The following is a 25,883-nucleotide window of genomic DNA, read 5'->3' as shown; positions in this document are numbered from 1 at the left end:
GCCTTTCAATCGGTGACGTTACTTGCTCTGAGACATAGAAGTAGTGGTTCCTCTTGCTCTGCAAGGGCCGCGGCCTTTGTGGAACGATGGGTAACGATGCTTCGTGGGTTGTTGATGTGTGCGAGGGGTCGGGGCGAGGGGACGGACGTAAAGTTAAACTGTTACATGAGCAAGGAACTTAAATGTTAGCTTTTTTACATGGCACATATTGCACTTTTACTTTCTTCTCCAACACTGTGTTTTTGCATTGTTTAAACCAAATTGAACATGTTTCATTATTTATTTGAGACTAAATAGATTTTTATTTATGTATTATATTAAGTAAAAATAAATGTTCATTCAGTATTGTTGTAATTGTCATTATTCCAAATATATATATATATATATATATATATATATATATATATATATATAAAAATCGTCCGATTAATCGTTATCGTTTTTTTTTGGTCCTCCAATAATCAGTAATTAATCATCGGCGTTGAAAAATCATAATCGTCGACCTCTAGTGTAAATTATCAAAAACATCAAAATAAAATCAAAAAGTAATACAAGAAAATTACATAACAATAATGAGACTATATACATGGGGTACCGGTACCGAGTCAATGTGCGGGGGTACAGGTTTGTTGAGGTAATTTGTACATGTAGGTAGGGGTAAAGTGACTATGCATAGATAATAAACAGCGAGTAGCAGCAGTGTACAAAACAAAGTGTGGGGGGGGGGTCAATGTAAATAGTCCGGGTGGCCATTTGATTAATTGTTCAGCAGTCTTATGGCTTGAGGGTAGAAGGTGTTAAGGAGCCTGTTGGTTCCAGACTTGGCGCTCTGGTACCGCTTGCCGTGTGATAGCAGAGAGAACAGTCTATGACTTGGGTGATTGGAGTCTTTGACAATTTTTTGGGCCTTCCTCTGACACCGCCTAGTATATAGGTTCTGGATGTCAGGAAACTTGGCCCCAGTGATGTACTGGGCCGTACGCACTACCTTCTGTAGCGCCTTACGGTCAGATGCCGAGCAGTTGCCATACCAGGCGGTGATGCAACCAGTCAGGATGCTCTCGATGGTACAGCTGTATAACTTTTTGAGGATCTGGGGACCCATGTCAAAGGTTTTCAGTCTCCTGAGGGGGAATAGGTTTTGTTGTATTCTCTTCACAACTGTCTTGGTATGTTTGGACCATTATAGTTTGTTGGTGATGTGGACACCAAGGAACTTGAAACTCTCGAACCGCTCCACTTCAGCCCTGTCGATGTTAATGGGGGCCTGTTGGGCCCTCCTTTTCCTATAGTCCACGATCAGTTCCTTCGTCTTGCTCACATTGAGGGAGAGATTGTTGTCCTGGCACCACACTGCCAGGTCTCTGACCTCCCTAATTGGCTGTCTCATCGTTGTCGGTGATCAGGCCTACCACTGTTGTGTCATCAGCAAACTTAATGATGATGTTGGAGTCGTGCTTGGCCACGCTGTCATGGGTGAGCAGGGAGTACAGGAGGGGACTAAGCACGCACCCCTGAGGGGCCCCAGTGTTAAGGATCAGGGGGGGTTTCAGGCATGATGGTGTTGATGTGAGCCATGACCAGCCTTTCAAAGCACTTCATGGCTTCATACAATGCTTGTCTTTCATAATTTGGTCAGATATACTTGGATGTGTAGTGTCAGTGTTTGTTGTTGAGATGTCATGCCTAAATTTGCTAATCTTGCCAATGGAAAAATCATTAAAGTTGTTAGCAATATCAGTTGGTTATGTGATGAATGAGCCATCTGATTCAATAGATGATGGAGCTGAGATTGCGTTTTTCCCCAAAATGTAATGTAAGGTGCTCCAAAGCTTTTTACTGTAATTCTTTATGTAATTTATCTTTGTTTCATAGTGTAGTTTTTTTCTTTTTATTCAGTTAAGTCACATGATTTCTTCATTTGCAATACGTTTGCCAATCGGTTGTGCAGCCAGACTTATTTGCCATTCCTTTTGCCTCATCCCTCTAAACCATACCATTTTTTAATTCCTCATCAATCTACGGGGATTTAACCGTTTTTACAGTCTTTTTTTTTTTATGGGTGCGTGCTTATTAGTAACTGGAATAAGCAATTTCATAAATGTGTCAAGTGCAGTGTCTTCTCCTCATTACACACCACAGACCAACACATTATTTACATCAACAACATAGGAATCACTACAAAACGTATTGTATGACCTCTTATACAATATATTAGGCCCAACCTTTGGAACTTTGGTTTTCCTAGATATGGCTACTATATTGTGATCACTACATCAAATGGATCTGGGTAATGTTTTCAAGTAAATTTCTGAAGCATTAGTAAAGATGTGATCAAGGGGAGTTTAGGGTTAAGGTTATAAATAGGGTTAAGGTTAGGAGCTAGGGGTTAGTTTTAGGGTTAGGAGCTGGGGTTAGGGTTAAGGTTAGGTTTTTGGGTTAAGGTTAGGGTTAGGGTACATGATTTTGAATGGGACTGGGGTTCCCATGTTGTGTTCTGTAATATCCTGCACATTCTTCACTTTTTTTTGCTGCCCCATAACGAGATGATGGTGTCATGGTGATGTATGGCTTTCCACTTCCTACTTCTTCTAATCAGCTCTGCCATCATGTGTCCCAAAATGGAACCCTATTCCCTACATAGTGCACTACTGTTGTCCCTACATACAGTCTTCAAGAAAAACATCTAAAAGGGTCCTTTGGCTGTCCCCATAGGGATACCCTTTGAAGAACCCTTCCGGTTCCATGTAGAACCCTTTTGGGTTCCTTTCCACACAGGGTTCTACACGGAACCCTAAAAAAAAGGGTTCAACCTGGAAGTGAGTGAGTAGAGGGATTTTACTTTAGCAGGGGCCATGGCAAAGGTAAGAAAACAACACTCCAGCCAAAGACCTCACTCCACCGATTACGTAATGGAGGCTGGCAGGAATGCTGCTGACTCGCTGGTTTTACTGTCAAGACAAATAGTGCCCTCCCAAATGGTTCCCTATATAGTGCACTACTTTTGACCAGCGCCCTAATGCAGGATAAAGTGAATAGGGAGCCGTTTGGCATGCAGCCAAACATTGTTGATCTCTCCATGGGAGTTAAACGCTGCAGAGGGGTCTGGAGGATCTGTTCCTTATTGGCACAGGGGATATCCTCAATATGAATAGAGACTGGCAGTGCCTGGATTTGAGATCAGTTTTTTTATTTTTTTACTGAAAGGTTACAGTTTTTTTTATTATGGATTTAAATAGTTCAGTCATAGGATGGGTTGCAACCAACATGGTTTAAATACATCTAGGATTAGAATCCAATCTAGGTTCTGTAAAATCTAGGTTTATAAATAATCAGAGATGTGTTACACCACTTCATTTTAAATCTAGATCAGTACATCTATGATTAACGGTTATAAACTATGATTGGTAACACATGATTAGTTACACCAATACATTAGGTATTTCGTGAGTTGAAACGAAGTAGCTAGCCTACTTGACAAATGAGGCCACAAAGTTGCTGTTCCTTGGATAAAATAATAACAATGTGACGTTAGAACTACTGAAACTCCAGGGGTAAAGGTTCTCACGGGTTGGCTGATTTTGAAATAAAATCCGTTATTTACCAGTACTAGACAGAAAACAAATTAGTTAGCTAACGTTAGCTACTGTAGTTAGCTAGTTTAAAAAACCAAGCTAGCTAGCATACAATATTATTTATTATTGTGATTACTTAACGTTATTTTGCCATTTATTATTTGTCCGCTAGCCACCTGATCATGGCACGTCAAAGAAGTTCAAATTTGTCCACTAATGGGAAAAAAAACAAATGTCGGAACTGATGGAGGAATTTAGTAACGTACTGAAGGATAAAAAATGATAAAAAGACATGACTGTCAAAAAGAAGGAAGACACCTGGGCCGTGTTATGCGACAAATATAATGGATCGACACGGATTAAAGAGAAAAGGGACCCAAATCGGATGAAAGCGTGCTGGGAAAAAATGTAAAAGCGAAAGCCAAAAAAGATGCGGCAGACGAGAGGCAGAGACTATTTCAGACCGGAGCCAGAGGCGGGCCTCCGTCCAAGGGAATTGATCCTATCACCCAGAAGATATGCGAGATGATTCCCCAGCAGTTTGCCCCTCTCCATAACCCCTGTGATGACGACGGACAATTTGACCCACCAATATTTAGCAAGCATAAATAAACTGGTAAATATCAATGCCTATCATGCACGTTAAAACTAACGTTAATGCTATTTCACTACAACGTTACCGTTATCAGGCCCGTTACAGCATGTTGCATAACATCATCATTCGTATCAAGGCTGGGCATATCATAAGCCCCAAATCAATTGTTGTACAAAATGGGAACGTAAATAGCCTACTAATAATGAGTTAGTTATCATAAAACTCAACAGGATTCAACCGGTTTCTAATTATTCTCTGAGGAACTCATGTTGGTCTCCACAGTAGATATGCTGCCATTTTATCAGTTAAACCACCTCAAGTGGCAGTTTAGAATTCATCTCCAATATAAATTGATATATATTTTTTTAATTCATTGAGCAACAGGCTTACAATTAATCTAGATTTTAAAGTGAAAACTAAATGTCACGTTCTGACCTTAGTTCCTTTTTTATGTCTTTATTTTATTTTGGTCAGAGCGTGAGTTGGGGTGGGCATTCTATGTTGTTTTTCTATGTTTTGTTCTATGGTTATATTTCTATGTGTTTGGCCTAGTATGGTTCTCAATCAGAGGCAGGTGTCAGTCGTTGTCTCTGATTGGGAGCCATATTTAGGTAGCCTGTTTTTCATTGTGTTTTGTGGGTGATTATTTTCTGTGTAGTGGATGTCACCTTACAGAACTGTTGCGTTTCGTTCTCTTTTGTTTAGTGTTCTATGTTTAATAAATATAATGATGAACACTTACCACGCTGCGCTTTGGTCCTCACCTCATTCCAACGACGAGCGTTACACTAAACTTAGATTAGAGGTAGGATTTCATTGAACTAGGATTCATTTAAAACTAGGTTTAAAATTTGGTGCAACAAGATTAATAGATAAACCTTGATTTAATCCAGTTTAAGAGTTAATCCATGTTGGTGCATAGTTTACTGTATTAATTTGAGATGATTTTGGAGCGAGAAGACAGAGAGAGAGAGAGTATCAACAGACAGGAAGGACTGACTAACCATGTAAGTATGGTAAATATGCCCACTAACTTCCTCTCTTCCTACGACACCAGGTTATTTACGAATCACCAGGACAAAAAAACATTATGGTTTCCAAAATCATACACAGTTTTTATTACACCACAATTCATGAAAAGGAATTGATCCCACATATGACCATACATGATGAGACAGGGCAATGTGCTGCTGAGAAACTGGCATGACCCAGTTTGAGCAAGCTGAGTGGAATACCGGCTGGCAGAATTGTACACAGACGGGACGGGCGGCGTAACATACATACAGAGTCTGCTATAACCTCCCTCCCCACTACTGCAACCATAATTCACAGCAAAACATTGTTTTTCTGTCAAGAAGAATAGTACACACAAAACAGCTGTTAGATTACTCAATGTATCATACTACCTGGTGCTATAACACACTGTTAGATTACTCAATGTATCGTAAGACCTGAACAGCTATAACACACCATTAGATTTCTCAATGTATCGTAATACCTGGTGCTATAACACACCTCCCATACCATCCTGTTCCTCTGTAATCTCCATGATTGCATGGTTCCTGGCTAGCTCCCAGTACAGTAAACGAGGTCTAGATGTTGTCTTTTGGTTTCGCTCTGACACATACGGTGCCTTCAGAATGTTTTCATACCCCTTCACTTTTTCCACATTTAGTTGTGTTACAGTCTGAATTTAAAATGGATTAAATTGAGATTTATTTTTTTATCACTGGCCTACACACAATTACCCCCATAATTTCATTAGTGGAATCCTGTTTTTAGAAATGTTTACAAATTAATAAAAAATGAAACGTTTAAATGTTTTGAGTCAATAAGTATTCAACCTCTTTGTTATGGCAAGCCTACATTTTTGAATGACTACCTCAACTCTGTACCACACACATATAATTATATGTAAGGTCCTTCAGTCGAGCAGTGAATTTCAAACACAGATTCAACCACAAAGACCAGGGATGTTTTCCAATGCCTCACAAAGAAGGGCACCTATTGGTAGATGGGTAAAAATTGTAAAAAGCAGACATTGAATATCCCTTTGAGCATGGTGAAGTTATTAATTACACTGTTGATGGTGTATCAATACACCCAGTCTCTACAAAGATACAGGTGTCCTTCCTAACTCAGTTGCCGGAGAGGAAGGAAACCGCTCAGGGATTTCACCATGAGGCCAATGGTGACTTTAACACAATTACAGAGTTGAATGGCTGTGATAGCAGAAAACTGAGGATGGATCAACAACATTGTAGTTACTCCACAGTACTAACCTAATTGACGGAGTGAAAAGAAGAAAGCCTGTACAGAATTTAAAAAAAATCCAAAACATGCATCCTGTTTGTTAAAAAGGCATTAGGTAATCCTGCCAAACCAGGTGGCGAATCGCATCTCTGCATGTCTGGCAGACATATCAGTGTGGATGACGGATCACCACCTCAAGCTGAACCTCGGCAAGACGGAGCTGCTCTTCCTCCCGGGGAAGGACTGCCCGTTCCATGATCTCGCCATCACGGTTGACAACTCCATTGTGTCCTCTTCCCAGAGTGCTAAGAACCTTGGCGTGATCCTGGACAACACCCTGTCGTTCTCAACTAACATCAAGGCGGTGACCCGTTCCTGTAGGTTCATGCTCTACAACATTTGCAGAGTACGACCCTGCCTCACACAGGAAGCGGCGCAGGTCCTAATCCAGGCACTTGTCATCTCCCGTCTGGATTACTGCAACTCGCTGTTGGCTGGGCTCCCTGCCTGTGCCATTAAACCCCTACAACTCATCCAGAACGCCGCAGCCCGTCTGGTGTTCAACCTTCCCAAGTTCTCTCACGTCACCCCGCTCCTCCGCTCTCTCCACTGGCTTCCAGTTGAAGCTCGCATCCGCTACAAGACCATGGTGCTTGCCTACGGAGCTGTGAGGGGAACGGCACCTCCGTACCTTCAGGCTCTGATCAGGCCCTACACCCAAACAAGGGCACTGCGTTCATCCACCTCTGGCCTGCTCGCCTCCCTACCTCTGAGGAAGTACAGTTCCCGCTCAGCCCAGTCAAAACTGTTCGCTGCTCTGGCACCCCAATGGTGGAACAAACTCCCTCACGACGCCAGGTCAGCGGAGTCAATCACCACCTTCCGGAGACACCTGAAACCCCACCTCTTTAAGGAATACCTAGGATAGGATAAAGTAATCCTTCTAACCCCCCCCCCCCCCCCCCCCTTAAAAGAGTTAGATGCACTATTGTAAAGTGGTTGTTCCACTGGATATCATAAGGTGAATGCACCAATTTGTAAGTCGGCTGGATAAGAGCATCTGCTAAATGACTTAAATGTAAATGTAAATGCCAAAAAATGTGGCAAAGCAAATCACTTTTTGTCCTGAATGCAAAGCATTATGTTTGGGGCAAATCAAATATAACACATTACTGAGTACCACTCTCCATGTTTTCAAGCATAGTGGTGACTGCATCATGTTATGGGTATGCTTGTAATCATTAAGGATTGATGAGTTTTTCAGGTAAAAAAAAATAACCAGAATGGAGCTAAGCACAGGAACAATCCTAGAGGAAAACCTGGTTCAGTTTGCTTTCCAACAGACACTGGGAGATAAATTCACCTTACAGCAGGACAATAACCTAAAACACAAGGCCAAATATACACTGGAGTTGCTTACCAAGAAGACAGTGAATGTTCCGGAGTGGCTGAGTTACAGTTTTAACTTAAATAATCTTGAAAATATATGGCAAGACTTGAAAATGGCTGTCTAGCAATGATCAACAACCAACTTGACAGAGCTTGAAGAATTTTGAAAAGAATAGTGTGCAAATATTTTACAATCTAGGTGTGCAACGCTCTTAAGAGACTTGCCCAGAAAGACTCACAGCTGTAATCACTGCCAAAGGTGATTCTAACATGTATTGACTCAGGAGTGTGAATACTTATTTAAATGAGATTTCTGTATTTCATTTTCAATACATTTTTCTAAAATTTCCCCAAACATGCTTTCACTTTGTCATTATGGGGTATTGTGTGTAGATGGGTAAGATGGGGGGGGGGGGGGGGATGGGTCAATTGAATCCCTTTTGAATTCAGGCTGTAACACAACAAAATGTGGAATAAGTCCAGGGGTGTGAATACTTTCTGAAGGTCCTGTAATAGACAGCATTCACAATGGCCGCCTTTATCAATGGGAGGTCAATAGTAAGATGACTGACAATACAGTGTTTCCCCTACCTAGCATTACATAGGAGTGGCCCTTCATCCTGGCTCTGTTACGCCCACAGCTACACTAAAAAGATTTGCCGGGAATTAAATTTCAATTTTGGTTTCCTCAGGACATTATGACCCTCACCCCTCGAAAACAACACAATATTTTCTCTTAACAGAGAAAAGTGCTTCACATTTATCCACTGTAATAAATAAATAAATAATAATACGGTAAATTCTACGGTAATTACACAGTAATAACCCAACAATAACTTATTTGGGGATTTATTAACTCAGTTGTAATTTATCAGGAAGTAAACCAGCAGAATATTTGGGTCAGTATGTTCAGAATTTTGTCCAGTCTCCATCTGAGACAACAGTTACCAACCATATAAATCATGTTGGTGTGTGTGTGTGTGTGTGTGGTATCCTATTCGGTTAGTCTGTACTGTTGCTCTGTTTGTTCGGGTCAAACAGACTTATTGAATAACTAACTTTTCAAGAGAGATTATTTTACCCATGATTCCCTGTAATCCTGTGAGGTGTTTTATGAAAGTCAGATAAACACTTTAAGTAATGGTTCAAAACAAGGAAGAATCTGCTGTAATTTCCTGGAAATAAAAAGGGGAAATAAAACAACAAGATAGAAAGGGGAATCTTCTGTACTAATATGAGGTCAGATGTTTGAGGCGATACTCTGTGTTCTAATTTGTCCTGTGAGGATGATTGGACAGTATACTTCCTCCCTCTTCTCAGAAAACAGAGGAGCATGAGGCTGTAAACTGAAGATGTGTGTTTTCTCTTCTCTCGCTCTCTCCCCCCTCTCTTTATCTCTGCCCTCTCTCTCTACCCCCCCCCCCCCCCCACCCTTTAACTCCATCCCCTCTCTCTCTCTACTGTTTCTCCCTGGAGCCCTCAGTGGAAGGACCCCCCCCTCGACTCACGCTCTGCTTCCTCCACTCCCTCATCCCTCCATCTCTCATCCCTCCATCTCTCATCCCTCCCTCCATCCCATTTAAAGGCGGAAAATAAACTGGACCGTCAAACGTAGGGGAGACATTAGCAGACGAACAACATCTTCCCAACCAAAAGCTTTCCGCCATTTCCGTTACTGTGTAGAGAGAGAGAGAGAGACAGAGAGAGAGAGATTGTGTGTGTTTGATTTGTTTTGATGGGCGGATGATCTGATTGGAGATAACAGTGCCCTAATGATGCACTGAGGGTTTGCAGACAGAAACACAGGATGCGTTCCAAATATCACCCTAATCCCTTTAGAAATTACTTTTGACAAGAGCCCAATGGACCCTGCACTATATAGAGAACAGGGTGCTGTTTAGGATGCTGTAAGACATTCAGGGATGGGCAGATCAGATGGCTAAGGGAAGGCTACCAGTAAGTGGAGTGAAACAACAGGGTTATGGATCACGTGACATTGACAATTTGATTTAATGTTGAAAATATCAAACAGAAGTATAAACAGTAAACAAATATAGGAAAATGTGTTTTCTCTGAAGCCATTGCGTACCTGTGACTAGCCGGAGTTACTAGCCCCCAGGTAGGCTACTTTATTTAAATCCTAAAGAACTGGAAAAACAATTTGTTCGGGTCCAAAGTGTTTGTGTACATTTATAGTATTGTGTTGTTGAGCCAAAGCAGTGACTCTTCCAGTGAGGAGATGATAGGCCCAGAAATGTGACCATGTGGTGAGAGAGTAAAGCCCAAAATCAAACAAAGTGTTATTTTTTTTAACGCGTCTACACGCTGGAATTAGAATGCACGGCAGTGAATGAGAAAAAACAGAGTCACCGTGAACGCCTTCATGCGCTTCAAATTAGAAAGCAAGTCTTATTTTTCACTTGCGTTTGCGCGAATTTAGTGTTGATACGTTTAGCTACCAGTGCCAATAATACATATTTAAAAACAATAACGTTATGCCTAGCTTTGTTATTTCGAGCACAGGCATATAGCCTAGAGAGGCTACGGCTGGGAAACTCCAGGAACTCTGTACTGTTGTGTTGAAGGAACGAGACGAGCTAAATTCTTTATAAACTGCTAGGTTGTATTAGCTACAACTCTTCTCGCGTTCATGAGCCAACATAACAGCAGGTAGGTATGGTGGCTCCCGTAGGACATATAAGGTGAGTCAAAAGAAACACAACAATAATTCACAAATAGTGAACATAACAAATACAACAGTTTTATTTTGGATACTTATTAAGTTGTCATACGCTACGCAGTGTATGTGAATTGACACTCTATAATCTTGCATGCAAATGTCTCTTTGCGGTTTCGGATTTAGGCTACACTTATTCAGATTCTAGAGTAACATGCTGACCAGACCGGATACGTCGCATGCGCGAGCGTCTGCAAAATAAATTTAGAAATCCATGTTATTCAATTATTGCACCCACACTGCTCGCACGCGCATCAACGCTAGTCAGAACTTATGGTTCATAAAGACCTGGTAGCATTATGACCGAGGTCTGTGATTGGTGGGAGTTTATATCCTGGTAGCATTATGACAGAGGTCTGTGATTGGGGAGTTTATATCCTGGTAGCATTATAACAGAGGTCTGTGATTGGGGTGTTTATATCCTGGTAGCATTATGACAGAGGTCTGTGATTGGGGGAGTTTATATCCTGGTAGCATTATGACAGAGGTCTGTGATTGGGGAGTTTATATCCTGGTAGCATTATAACAGAGGTCTGAGATTGGGGGAGTTTATATCCTGGTAGCATTATAACAGAGGTCTGAGATTGGGGGAGTTTATATCCTGGTAGCATTATAACAGAGGTCTGAGATTGGGGGAGTTTATATCCTGGTAGCATTATAACAGAGGTCTGTGATTGGGGGAGTTTATATCCTGGTAGCATTATAACAGAGGTCTGTGATTGGGGGAGTTTATATCCTGGTAGCATTACGACAGAGGTCTGTGATTGGTGGAGTTTATATCCTGAGTTTATATCCTGGTAGCATTATAACAGAGGTCTGAGATTGGGGGAGTTTATATCCTGGTAGCATTATAACAGAGGTCTGAGATTGGGGGAGTTTATATTCTGGTAGCATTATAACAGAGGTCTGAGATTGGGGGAGTTTATATCCTGGTAGCATTATGACAGAGGTCTGTGATTGGGGGAGTTTATATCCTGGTAGCATTATAACAGAGGTCTGAGATTGGGGTGTTTATATCCTGGTAGCATTATGACAGAGGTCTGTGATTGGGGGAGTTTATATCCTGAGTTTATATCCTGGTAGCATTATAACAGAGGTCTGATATTGGGGGAGTTTATATCCTGAGTTTATATCCTGGTAGCATTATAACAGAGGTCTGTGATTGGGGGAGTTTATATCCTGGTAGCATTATAACAGAGGTCTGTGATTGGGGAGTTTATATCCTGGTAGCATTATAACAGAGGTCTGAGATTGGGGGAGTTTATATCCTGGTAGCATTATAACAGAGGTCTGAGATTGGGGGAGTTTATATCCTGGTAGCATTATAACAGAGGTCTGAGATTGGGGGAGTTTATATCCTGGTAGCATTATAACAGAGGTCTGAGATTGGGGGTGTTTATATCCTGGTAGCATTATAACAGAGGTCTGAGATTGGGGGAGTTTATATCCTGGTAGCATTATAACAGAAGTCTGAGATTGGGGGAGTTTATATCCTGGTAGCATTATAACAGAGGTCTGAGATTGGGGGAGTTTATATCCTGGTAGCATTATAACAGAGGTCTGTGATTGGGGGAGTTTATATCCTGGTAGCATTATAACAGAGGTCTGAGATTGGGGGAGTTTATATCCTGGTAGCATTATAACAGAGGTCTGTGATTGGGGGAGTTTATATCCTGGTAGCATTATAACAGAGGTCTGAGATTGGGGGAGTTTATATCCTGGTAGCATTATAACAGAGGTCTGTGATTGGGGGAGTTTATATCCTGGTAGCATTATAACAGAGGTCTGTGATTGGGGGAGTTTATATCCTGGTAGCATTATAACAGAGGTCTGAGATTGGGGGAGTTTATATCCTGGTAGCATTATAACAGAGGTCTGTGATTGGGGGAGTTTATATCCTGGTAGCATTATAACAGAGGTCTGAGATTGGGGGAGTTTATATCCTGGTAGCATTATAACAGAGGTCTGAGATTGGGGGAGTTTATATCCTGGTAGCATTATAACAGAGGTCTGTGATTGGGGGAGTTTATATCCTGGTAGCATTATAACAGAGGTCTGTGATTGGGGGAGTTTATATCCTGGTAGCATTATAACAGAGGTCTGTGATTGGGGGAGTTTATATCCTGGTAGCATTATAACAGAGGTCTGTGATTGGGGGAGTTTATATCCTGGTAGCATTACGACAGAGGTCTGAGATTGGTGGAGTTTATATCCTGAGTTTATATCCTGGTAGCATTATAACAGAGGTCTGTGATTGGGGGAGTTTATATCCTGGTAGCATTATAACAGAGGTCTGTGATTGGGGGAGTTTATATCCTTCTCTATATAGTACACTACTTTAGACCAGGACCCTATTCTCTATATAGTGTACTACTATAGACCAGAGCCCTATTCCTTATCAAATCAAATCAAATTTTATTTGTGCACTACTTTAGACCACACTATTCCCTATATAGTGCACTACTTTAGACCAGAGCCATATTCCCTATATAGTACACTACTTTAGACCAGGGCCCTATTCTCTATATAGTGTACTACTATAGACCAGAGCCCTATTCCTTATATAGTGCACTACTATAGACCAGAGCCCTATTCCCTATATAGTGCACTACTTTTGACCAGAGCCCTATTCTCTATATAGTGTACTACTTTAGACCAGAGCCCTATTCCCTATATAGTGCACTACTTTAGACCAGAGCCCTATTCTCTATATAGTGCACTACTTTTGACCAGAGCCCTATTCTCTATATAGTGCACTACTGTTGACCAGGGCCCAATGGTTAATGGGTGCCATTTTCCCACTGATTGCTGAACAACATTCTGTATCCTGTGAAGCGTGGCCTTGTATTCTCCTCTGTTATCTGCATCCCAAATGGCACCCCGTTCCCTAAATAGTGCACAGCTTTTGATCAGAGCCCTCCATTGTGTAAGGAATAGGTGACCATTTAAGACGTTACCTGTGAGCGAGCGTTAGTTTGTAATATTGTAGCTAATCTCTTTTCTTTCCGCAGGGCGAGGGGGCCGCTCGTTCCCCGTGGTATAGTGAAGGATGAATGCCACTCTGTTCCAGCCTAACTGAGAACGAGGGAGCAACAGAGGAAGAGGAGGAAGAGGTGGAAAGAGGAGAGGAATAAGTAAAGAAGAAGATATTGAGATCTGTACTCTTGACAGGGATCACCTCCTCTTCACCTCTGGACAAAAATTTCTCTCTGTTTGTCTCTCTCTCTCTCTCTTTTCCTCCATCACCGACATTGTTCACTGCAGCGGCTCTACCTCTCCTAGACTTTGAGCCGTGAAGGGGCTCTAACACACAAGCACGCACACACACACACACACACACACACACACACACACACACACACACACACACACACACACACACACACACACACACACACACACACACACACACACACACACACACACACACACACACACACACACACACACACACACGTTTTGTCTGTGTCCTGTTGATCTGCTGATGCTGGTTAGCCTGCCTGCCTGCCTGCTCGCTCCTTCCCAATCTCCAGATCATGAAGAGGCCCAAGCAGCAGACTCATCCCCTCAGCTTCCTTTCCTTCTTCAGCCGGAAGCCTAAATCCGACCCCAGGCTTGAGAGGCCTGCTGGGGCCCACAACAAGGAGGAGGTCTCCATCACTCTCACACCCAGCGAACATGCAGACCAGGTGAGAAAGACAGCGTCCTATTCCCTTTATAGTGCACTACTTTTGACCAGAGTCCTATGGGGAAAAGGCACCCTATTCCCTTTATAGTGCACTACTTTTGACCAGAGTCCTATGGGGGAAAGGCACCCTATTCCCTTTATAGTGCACTACTTTTGACCAGAGTCATATGGGGAAAAGGCACCCTATTCCCTTTATAGTGCACTACTTTTGACCAGAGTCCTATGGGGAAAAGGCACCCTATTCCCTAAGTAACACACTTGTTTTTTTACCAATACCCTGTAAAAGGAATAGGATGCTATTTGGGATACATCCAGGGTCTCTCCTATTATAGTGGTTCCGGTCAAAAGCAGTGTACTACAGTACTTAGAGAGTAAGATGCTGTGTCAGACATAGACAGCCTCTGTGTGTTTGTTTTCTCGTCCCCCTCCCTGCGGCCCTGCAGAGTGTTTGTTCAATTAGCCAGTTGTCAAAGTGTCTCCTGCATTCTGTGCAGGTTAGTGTTTCTCGTCATGAAGCTTGTTTTGGAGGCATCTGTGCAGAGTGGTCACTAGCTAGCGCAGCTACAAAGTCACAAAATCCTATTTTTAAACCTAACCTTAACCCTAACCTTAACCGCACTGCTATCCCTAACCTTAAATGAAGACCGAAAAGCGAAAATTTCATTCATTTTTACAATACAGCCAATTTTTACTTTGTAGCTGGCCATCTAGAGGAAATCGCTCATCCCAATAAACATCAACCTGTGCATTCTGTTGCCAAGAAACAGAGTAGCTCACATCAGAGCTCTACCCGCCATCTACACACAATGCGCACACACGCAGACACACACTCTCCTCTCTTTCCCCCTTTCTCTCTTTACCTCTCGCTCTCGCTCTCTGTCTCTCTCTTGATGAACAGTCCCTCACCGTATGGAAAACTAATCTATTATAATATATTTACATATATGAGGAGGAATTAAAAATATATTTACATATATGTCGAGAATATATTTATGAAAGTTATAACTTGAGCATCTCATAGATTTTTTTGTTTATGTTAATGAAATATTTTTTTTTGCCACACGTATCGTGCTGCGTTGTAATGTTGAGTCTATTGACCTGTGGGTATCTTGGCATTAGGTTTTCAAAGAGGGGTTTGTATGCAAAAGTTTAACATGTATTATGCAGCTATTAAGGTTGACTGGTACATATGAAACAGAGTAAGAAGAACTATATTTATTTTAAAAAAGACACATGAACCTAGAACATATTTCTACCGAGCTGTCAATCACAATTTGAAATGTTCCCGAGTCCTGCCCCCAGCCCCGCCTCCAACTGACAGAGCAGCTGTTGCAGTTTTAAAATGTTCTTCAGGTGAAGGGGAAGAGCAGCTGTCAGCTCCAACAAAAATCTTTCTCGTGGTTAATTGCATTTTATATCGATTATATAAATCATGTTTTTTCACCTGGCGGGTGACCGAGAAAGAAGATATTTTCTTCAACTGCCTGCAAGCAAGAGTTTTTACAGAGTTAGCTAATATCCTTTAACTTGCCACCACAACATGCATTGAGACTGGCCTCGGTAAGAATTGTTTTGGATATTAAAGCTCTGGGTAATTTTTTGTGTTTTGATATCATTTATACTGAACAAAAAATATAAACGCAACAATTTAAAATATTTTACTGAGTTACAATTCATATAAGGAAATCAGTCAATTGAAATACATTAATTAGGTCCTAATCTATGGATTTCACATGACAGGGCAAGGGGGCAGCCATGGGTGGGCCTGAGAGGACATATTTCGTTTTTAAGATGGGACCTTCCAGTGACTTCCGGAGGTCACAAAGGGAAACGATACATTTGAGTCTTAATCGTTTGTGTTGTGTGCCTTTTTTCTTGTGCACATATATCACCATATATTATGAACTATGAAGTACTCATATATATTTAAGCAATAAGGCCCGAGAGGGTGTGGTAAATGGCCAATATACCACGGCTAAGAGCTGCTCTTTGCACGACGCAATGCGGAGTGCCTGGACACAGCCCTTAGCCGTGGTATATTGGCCATATATCACAAACCCCTGAGGTACAGACTGAAAAGCTTCCTGCCATCCGGGACCTATATACTAGGCAGTGTCAGTGGAAGGCCCCAAAAATTGTCAAAGACTCCACTCCAGTCACCTAAGTCACAGACTGTTTTTTCTGCTACCGCACGGCAAGCAGTACCGGAGCGCCAAGTCTAGGTCCAAAATGCTCCTTAACAGCTTCTACCCCCAAGCCATAAGACTGCTGAACAATTAATCAAATGGCCCCCCGGACTATTTACAATGACACCCCCCTCTCCTTTGTTTTTACACTGCTGCTACTCGCTGTTTGTTGTCTATGCATAGTCACTTTACCCCTACCTACCTACATGTACAAATTACCTCGGCTAACCTGTACCCCACACATACAATTATCTGTAAGGCCTTAGTCTAGTAGTACATTTCAAGCACAGATTCAACCACAAGGTTTTTCAGTGCTTCGCAAAGTAGGGCACCTATTGGTAGATGGGTAAAAATAAATAAAAAAGCAGACATTGAATATCCCTTTGAGCATGGTGAAGTTATTAATTACACTGTTGATGGTGTATCAATACACCCAGTCACTACAAAGATACAGGTGTCCTTCCTAACTCAGTTGCCAGAGAGGAAGGAATCTGCTCAAGGATTTCACCCTGATGTCAATGGTGATTTTAAAACAGTTACAGAGTTTAATGGCTGTGATAGGAGAACACTGAGGATGGATCAACAACATTGTAATTACTCCACAATACTAACCTAAATGACTTAAATGCAACCTAAATGTTTCTTTCTCCAAACATGCATCCTGCTTGCAATAAGGCACTAAAGTAAAACTGCCAAAAACGCAAAGTGTTATTTTTGGGGCAAATCCAATACAACACATCACTGATTACCACTCTTCATATTTTCAAGTACGGTGGTGGCTGCATCATGTTATTGTTATGCTTGTCATCGGCAACGACTAAGGAGTTTTTTAGGATAAAAACAAATGGAATGGAGCTAAGCACAGGCATAAACTAAGCACAGGCATAAACTTTATGACAGGGAAGTCAGACTGAGACTAGGGTCTCTTTTACAGATGAGCATGAATACAGTGGATTTGGAAAGTATTCAGTATTCAAGTACTTTTTCCACGTTTTGTTATGTTACAGCCTTTTTCTAAAATTTATGAAATCGTTCCCCCCCTCATCAATCTACACACACAACCCCATAATGACAAAGCAAAAACAGGTTTATAGAAATTTTTCAAATATTACATGTACATGTCTGAGGTCATGAGTGCTCTGGAGCAGGTTTTCATCAATGAACTCTCTGTACTTTGCTCCATTCATCTTGCCCTCATCTTGCCCTCAATCCTGACTAGTCTCCCAGTCCCTGCCGCTGAAAAACATTCCCACAGTATGATGCTGCCACCACCATGCTTCACCGTAGGGATGGTGCCAGGTTTCCTACAGATGTGACGCTGGGCATTCAGGCCAAAGAGTTTCATCAGACCAGAGAATCTTGATTCTCATGTTCTGAGAGTTCTTTAGGTGGCTTTGGCAAACTTCAAGATGGCTGTCATGTGCCTTTTACTGAGAAGTGGCTTCCGTCTGGCCACTCTATCATAAAGGCCTGATTGGTGGAGTGCTGCAGAGATGGTTGTCCTTCTGGAAGGTTCTCCCATTTCCACAGAGGAACTCTGGAGCTTTGTCAGAGTGACCATTGGGTTCTTGGTCACCTTCCTGACTTAGGTCCTTCTCCCCTGATTGCTTAGTTTGGCTGGGCGGCCAGCTCTAGGAAGAGTCTTGGTGGTTCCAAACTTCTTCCATTAAAGAAGGATGGAGGTCACTGTGTTCTTGGCGATCTTCAATGCTGCAGAAATGTTTTGGTACCCTTCCCCGACACAATCCTGTCTCAGAGCTCTACGGACATTTCCTTCGACCTCATGGCTTGTTTTTTTTTCTCTGACATGCACTGTCAACTGTGGGACCTTATATAGACAGGTGTGTGCCTTTTCAAATCATGTCCAGTCTATTGAATTTACCACAGGTGGACTCCAATCAAGTTCCAGAAACATCTCAAGGATGATCAATGGAAACAGGATGGACCTGAGCTCAATTTCGAGTCTTATAGCAAAGGGTCTGAAAACTTTAAAAATAAACTTATTTACATATTTTGTTTATAAGAAGAAGCAACTTTACCCAACTCTGTGGAGACCAAGCCTGAGACCAGGGCCCGGATTCACAAAACCTACTTAAGAAGAAATGTATTCTTAACTGCCATTTTTTCCCCCTTAACTATAGACTTATGAGGAAAGTTAAGCAAAGTTGCTATTCCTCAATAAAGTTATTGGAAATGTTTTTTGCGCTATTCACTTTTTTTTGTTTTTGTCATATCAATCCCGTTACCGGGATTGCAGCCATAAGAAGTTTTAATTAAGCAAAAAGTTAAGAAGACATTAGATGATTAAAAATGAAGTTCTTGGATTTGTTCTTAGTTCCAATATAGCTAAACCCTCGTCTTAAACTCTGGGCAGTGAGAGAATACGCTCATGAAAGCATTTGAACACGTTTAATTCACTCAAACTTCATATGGAAGTTTCAGTATAGATTATTTTAAACCCAAGAACACGTTTTAGAACAGGTATCTCAGTATGAAATATGCTAACATGATTGCCATTGCTAGCTAGATAGCTAGCTAAATCGGTTGCCTAGTAACACACATCTTAAGAAGATTCGCAAGAAGATATTTAAGAAGTTCGTAAGAAAATCATTAAATCTTAAAATATTGTTGAGGAATTGCACTTTTTTACATTTATTTTTTTATAAGTTTCTTAAGTTTTTGCATAAGAAGTGTTTTGTGAATCTGGGCCCAGTCTAAATTGAATTAATGATGATAGATACATAGGAAGTTTTTGCATGAGTGCTTTGTCGATAAACACAAAAGAATACTGCTCTCTCCTTACATACAAAGAGGCCCAACCCACTTTTTAATACAAAACACAATGGTGTGTTCTAGAACCATCAGCAGTAGTATCTCCATAATCTAAAATAGACATAAAAGTGGCCTGGACAATTTCCTTCCTATTAACAAAAGTCAGATATGCTTTGTATCTGTAAAAACAAAACAAAAAACGTGCATTTTGTTATTATGCATTTGGCAGTAACTTTAGATCCAATAGTGACCTCCTGATGTAAGGGGTGTGTAACCGGTGGCAGGGAAGTCAGACGCAGGAGAGCAGAACTTGGTAATAGCCGGAGCAGTTTAATAGCAAAACCAACGGCCTAAAAAAGAACAAGATATGGGTACAATAACCCGTCACGCACCAATCAACACGTGCACAAGCACTTATAATAAACAATCCCACACAAAGACATGGGGGGAACAGAGGGTTAAATACACAAGTGATTGAGGGGATTGAAACCAGGTGTGAGGAAAGACAAGACAAAACACATGGAAAATGAAAATTGGATCGATGATGGCTAGAAGACCGGCGACGCCGAGCGCCGCCCGAACAAGGAGATGACCCGACTTCGGCGGAAGTCGTGACACCTGCAGTGGTTGAAAATCAGACTTCAAGTGTGAAAAGGCTTGACCGACAGATGAAGCGACGGAATACAACACGATCATCTACCAGCAATGAGGGGCCACTTACATACTTAACCAAAGACGGGTCGAAATTGTCCAAATGTAATGACGTCTTGGCGTCGATAGGTAATAACGCAGCAGGAACTTCTGTTCCTGTCAAAAAGAGAAGAGAAAAATAAATCACGTGAGGTTGACTGAATATTCATCTGGATGCTGTATGTGGGAAGAACAGTCAACTCACTGGCCAAAACCAGTATAACCACCATGTCTTACAATTAGGAAACCAGCTGAGGATAAAATGCTGATTTTAAAATGTATCACAAATGTTACGTTTTTTCAGTAAATACGCAGGAGTCTAAAACGACTTGCTTAGACAGTGAAGTAGAGGAATTACCCTGCTTCAGTGAATCAACAGTTTTCCATAATGTAGAGGGATCAGTAACAGTCTGTCATAGCAGTAAGGAAGTAGTTTGATTTGGCCTGTTTAACCAAGGCAGTGCACCTATTTCTCGATTGCCTAAATAGCTGCCAATTAGCTAACGAGCCAGTTTGTTTAGTCTCGGCCCAGGCATGAATTCTTATCAAGAGGAGGTCTGAGAGTACAGGAGAGTACCATCGATTAGTTCGGTTTTTGACTCTGAGTTGCTTGAAAGGGACATGTTTATCAGTCAGAGAGGTAAAAAGTGATGAGAAGAATATAAGTGCCAAAACAGGGTCTGGTATGCTGCTAGTAGAAAAAAAGTATCTTCACAATTATACAAGGGTCAGAGTTTTTAAATTAAGTATCTATAATTCAAGCTATAGGGCATTGGGTGCTGATATCATTTGCAAAAACACCACTAGCCAAATACTAATGGGGACTGTTAGTCAGGATAAGGTCAATCAATGAGGAGTTTGCTAGTTTTTTTTTTACAGTCATCTGAGTGGGTTTCGTTATCAGCTGAGTCAAATTGAACACAAGACAGATATTCTTTAATCTGATCTGAGGCATGTGTAAACCAGTCTAGATTTAGATATCCAAGCATAACCAGTTCAGATACCAGAAATCGTTTTAAATAATCAGAAATCATGTCAACAGCCTTCGCCCGAGCGGCTGTGGGGGAGGCGGAAGACCACAGCAATAAATATATGCATATTTTAGTTTATGGACACTTTTTTTTATAACCAACAGCTCCCACATTTTGGGAACAGAGATGCTAAGACAGAATGAGAGAAGATCTTACATAAATAGCCTCTCCCCCTTTTTAAAAAAACATCTGAAAATGTTTTAGTCCACAATGGCAACGTCCTTATCCATAATCCAATTATTCAGCCAGGTCTCTGAGGTAAACTAGAACGTCTGGACTAATGTCAAGCACCCAGACATCCAGAAAGTCCAGTTTAGACATCAAGCTTCGCATATTACTATGTAACAGTAGAATCCCTCTGAGAGATTTGAAAACAGCAGGAGTATCCATGGTGACACAAGACTCAATAGAACTGGATAAACTAGCCACGATAAACTTCCTGATTGGATTCAAAGTCACAGAGCTAATTCAGGTAAATGTGCATAAGATTACTATTGACAACACCCCTATGCTGACAAGCACATGTAGCAAAACAATATCTTGATATACTGTCTGGCCACTGACAAGTTAAACTTTATATGAAAATCCATACTCTCGTTTAGAAGGCTAACATCACATTACATCTTTTCACAAATAGTTTCATATTTACTCATTCATTTTATCCAACATCTAGATGTAAATCTGATAATTTGAAAAGTTACACGAACAGAGATTAATGTGGGTCTCCTGTCCTTCGTGAGATCACCAAATGAAACAACTTCGTCATGATCGTCCCTTAAGTGTCCACGGACCACTCCCACATTCTCAAAAATAGAAATATTGTTTAATTATTCAAACCAAGGGTCTCTCTGTGTAACACAGTTTACATTCCAATCTCGAACACTACAGAGCATAGAGGCAGCGTATTTTAAGACCTTCATAAAACAGCAGACTTCCCACTCTCCCCCTCCACGAGAGAGTTAGCGCGCTGTAGAGTGGACCCAGTGTAACCTGATCCTTCACAGGAGAGTTATGACAATCAAGATATACAGTGGGGAGAACAAGTATTTGATACACTGCCGATTTTGCAGGTTTTCCTACTTACAAAGCATGTAGAGGTCTGTAATTTTTTATCATAGGTACACTTCAACTGTGAGAGACGGAATCTAAAACAAAAATCCAGAAAATCACATTGTATGATTTTTAAGTAATTAATTTGCATTTTATTGCATGACATAAGTATTTGATACATCAGAAAAGCAGAACTTAATAATTGGTACAGAAACCTTTGTTTGCAATTACAGAGATCATACGTTTCCTGTAGTTCTTGACCAGGTTTGCACACACTGCAGCAGGGATTTTGGCCCACTCCTCCATACAGACCTTCTCCAGATCCTTCAGGTTTCATGGCTGTCGCTGGGAAATACGGACTTTCAGCTCCCTCCAAAGATTTTCTATTGGGTTCAGGTCTGGAGACTGGCTAGGCCACTCCAGGACCTTGGGATGCTTCTTACGGAGCCACTCCTTAGTTGCCCTGGCTGTGTGTTTCGGGTCGGTGTCATGCTGGAAGACCCAGCCACGACCCATCTTCAATGCTCTTACTGAGGGAAGGAGGTTGTTGGCCAAGATCTCGCGATACATGGCCCCATCCATCCTCCCCTCAATACGGTGCAGTCGTCCTGTCCCCTTTGCAGAAAAGCATCCCCAAAGAATGATGTTTCCACCTCCACGCTTCACGGTTGGGATGGTGTTCTTGGGGTTGTACTCATCCTTCGTCTTCCTCCTAACACGGCGAGTGGAGTTTAGACCAAAAAGCTCTATTTCTGTCTCATCAGACCACATGACCTTCTCCTATTCCTCCTCTGGATCATCCAGATGGTCATTGGCAAACTTCAGACGGGCCTGGACATGCGCTGGCTTGAGCAGGGGGACCTTGCGTGCGCTGCAGGATTTTAATCCATGACGGCGTAGTGTGTTACTAATGGTTTTCTTTGAGACTGTGGTCCCAGCTCTCTTCAGGTCATTGACCTGGTCCTGCCGTGTAGTTCTGGGCTGATCCCTCACCTTCCTCATGATCATTGATGCCCACGAGGTGAGATCTTGCATGGAGCCCCAGACCGAGGGTGATTGACCGTCATCTTGAACTTCTTCTATTTTCTAATAATTGCGCCAACAGTTGTTGCCTTCTCACCAAGCTGCTTGCCTATTGTCCTGTAGCCCATCCCAGCCTTGTGCAGGTCTACAATTTTATCCCTGATGTCCTTACACAGCTCTCTGGTCTTGGCCATTGTGGAGAGGTTGGAGTCTGTTTGATTGAGTGTGTGGACAGGTGTCTTTTATACAGGTAACGAGTTCAAACAGGTGCAGTTAATACAGGTAATGAGTGGAGAACAGGAGGGCTTCTTAAAGAAAAACGAACAGGTCTGTGAGAGCCGGAATTCTTACTGGTTGGTAGGTGATCAAATACTTATGTCATGCAATAAAATGCAAATTAATTACTTTTTTAAAACTTTTTTTTCCGACTTTGACATTTATATTGTGTAGATCGTTGACCCAAAAAATGACAAATCCATTTTTATCCAACTTTGTAATACAAAAAAAGTTAAATGTCAAGGGGAGGGAATACTCCCTGAAAGCACTGCCTATGTCAATGTATTAGACTTCGGTATGGGTTCCTCTCTGATTTCTCTCACGGTATGGGTTCCTCTCTGATTTCTCTCACGGTATGGGTTCCTCTCTGATTTCTCTCACGGTGTGGGTTCCTCTCTGAGCTCCTCTCTGATTTCTCTCACGGTATGGGTTCCTCTCTGATTTCTCTCATGGTATGGGCTCCTCTCTGATTTCTCTCACGGTATGGGTTCCTCTCTGATTTCTCTCACGGTATGGGTTCCTCTCTGATTTCTCTCATGGTATGGGGTCCTCTCTGATTTCTCTCACGGTATGAGCTCCTCTCTGATTTCTCTCACGGTATGAGCTCCTCTCTGATTTCTCTCACGGTATGGGCTCCTCTCTGATTTCTCTCATGGTGTGGGTTCCTCTCTGATTTCTCTCATGGTGTGGGTTCCTCTCTGATTTCTCTCATGGTATGGGTTCATCCACTGGAGAACTAGAGCACATTGTTTCCAAGCTCATCAGCTACATGTAGATGTAGAGATACATTCAGTTCGATGATGGTTGTTAGTACAGAAAACATCTGATATATTCTTTTTTTTTGTCAGTTTTATCAAGTGAAAGGTGAAAACACATATAGTACTTTGGCGACTAAGCAGCTCTGGACACTAATGCTACTTTTCTAACCTTTCTGTCTGTCCATTTGGCAGGACCAGAACATCACAGCCGAAGAGGGCGGGATCGAGCAAGGCGACTTCGAGGCGGCATCGTCAGGGGTGACGGGTGACGACCCTGGCGCTGCGGTGGAGGCGGAATGCTGCGGGGGCGGAGCCAACAGCTCTTCCACAGGTGTCCTATCCCTCTCCTCTTCCAGCCAGGACCAGCTATTGGACGATCACCACTTGGAGGAGTGTCCTTTATGCCTCCTGAGCCAACCACGATGCCGGTTCCCTCGCCTTTCTTCCTGTTCCCACCGGGCCTGCTATGACTGCCTGAGACAGTACCTGAAGATCGAAATCTCAGAGAGCAGGGTGGGCATCGCCTGTCCGCAGTGCCCCGAGGCGTTTGCGCCTCAAGATGTGCGCGCCATCCTGGATGACCTGACGCTGCTGGAGAGATTCGAAGAGTACCAGCTGAGACGGTTTCTGGCATCCGACCCGGACACACGCTGGTGTCCTGCACCCGACTGCAGGTAGAGACATTTAGTCATTCAGTTCATTCTACTGATTCAGATTCGTTTATAGAGTCAGAAGAATCATATTCAGGGAGTCAATAGTACCAGCTCAGGAGGTGCACTGCGCCTGACTGCAGGTATAGACACTTAGTCATTCAGTTCATTCTACTGATTCAGATTTGTTTATAGAGTCAGAAGAATCATATTCAGGGAGTCAATAGTACCAGCTCAGGAGGTGCCCTGCGCCTGACTGCAGGTAGAGACACTTAGTCATTCAGTTCATTCTACTGATTCAGATTCGTTTATAGAGTCAGAAGAATCATATTCAGGGAGTCAATAGTACCAGCTCAGGAGGTGCACTGCGCCTGACTGCAGGTATAGACACTTAGTCATTCAGTTCATTCTACTGATTCAGATTCGTTTATAGAGTCAGAAGAATCATATTCAGGGAGTCAATAGTACCAGCTCAGGAGGTGCCCTGCGCCTGACTGCAGGTATAGACACTTAGTCATTCAGTTCATTCTACTGATTCAGATTCGTTTATAGAGTCAGAAGAATCATATTCAGGGAGTCAATAGTACCAGCTCAGGAGGTGCACTGCGCCTGACTGCAGGTATAGACACTTAGTCATTCAGTTCATTCTACTGATTCAGATTCGTTTATAGAGTCAGAAGAATCATATTCAGGGAGTCAATAGTACCAGCTCAGGAGGTGCACTGCGCCTGACTGCAGGTATAGACACTTAGTCATTCAGTTCATTCTACTGATTCAGATTCGTTTATAGAGTCAGAAGAATCATATTCAGGGAGTCAATAGTACCAGCTCAGGAGGTGCCCTGCGCCTGACTGCAGGTATAGACACTTAGTCATTCAGTTCATTCTACTGATTCAGATTCGTTTATAGAGTCAGAAGAATCATATTCAGGGAGTCAATAGTACCAGCTCAGGAGGTGCCCTGCGCCTGACTGCAGGTAGAGACACTTAGTCATTCAGTTCATTCTACTGATTCAGATTCGTTTATAGAGTCAGAAGAATCATATTCAGGGAGTCAATAGTACCAGCTCAGGAGGTGCACTGCGCCTGACTGCAGGTATAGACACTTAGTCATTCAGTTCATTCTACTGATTCAGATTCGTTTATAGAGTCAGAAGAATCATATTCAGGGAGTCAATAGTACCAGCTCAGGAGGTGCACTGCGCCTGACT

General features: G+C 42.1%; 1 protein-coding gene across 3 annotated transcripts in view; it reads left to right on the top strand.

The window, feature by feature from the left end:
* Positions 1-25,883, top strand: part of LOC139582461 (E3 ubiquitin-protein ligase RNF19A) — a 58,607-nt gene that overhangs the window by 5,112 nt on the left and 27,612 nt on the right. For 2 of the 3 annotated variants that reach the window (XM_071412482.1, XM_071412485.1), the window contains exons 2-3: positions 13,561-14,238; positions 24,216-24,697. In XM_071412482.1, the coding sequence (XP_071268583.1) occupies positions 14,086-14,238; positions 24,216-24,697 (635 nt within the window). In that variant the 5' untranslated portion in view covers positions 13,561-14,085. Of the gene's footprint in view, positions 1-9,796; positions 10,515-13,560; positions 14,239-24,215; positions 24,698-25,883 lie in introns of those variants that run through there. The other variant, XM_071412484.1, reaches the window with a different exon arrangement.

This window comes from Salvelinus alpinus, chromosome 8 (genome assembly GCF_045679555.1).
Source record: "Salvelinus alpinus chromosome 8, SLU_Salpinus.1, whole genome shotgun sequence".
NCBI classification, from domain to species: domain Eukaryota; kingdom Metazoa; phylum Chordata; class Actinopteri; order Salmoniformes; family Salmonidae; genus Salvelinus; species Salvelinus alpinus.
The sequence above is the reverse complement of the archived record's forward strand: the minus strand, read 5'-3'. Positions and strand labels throughout refer to the sequence as shown.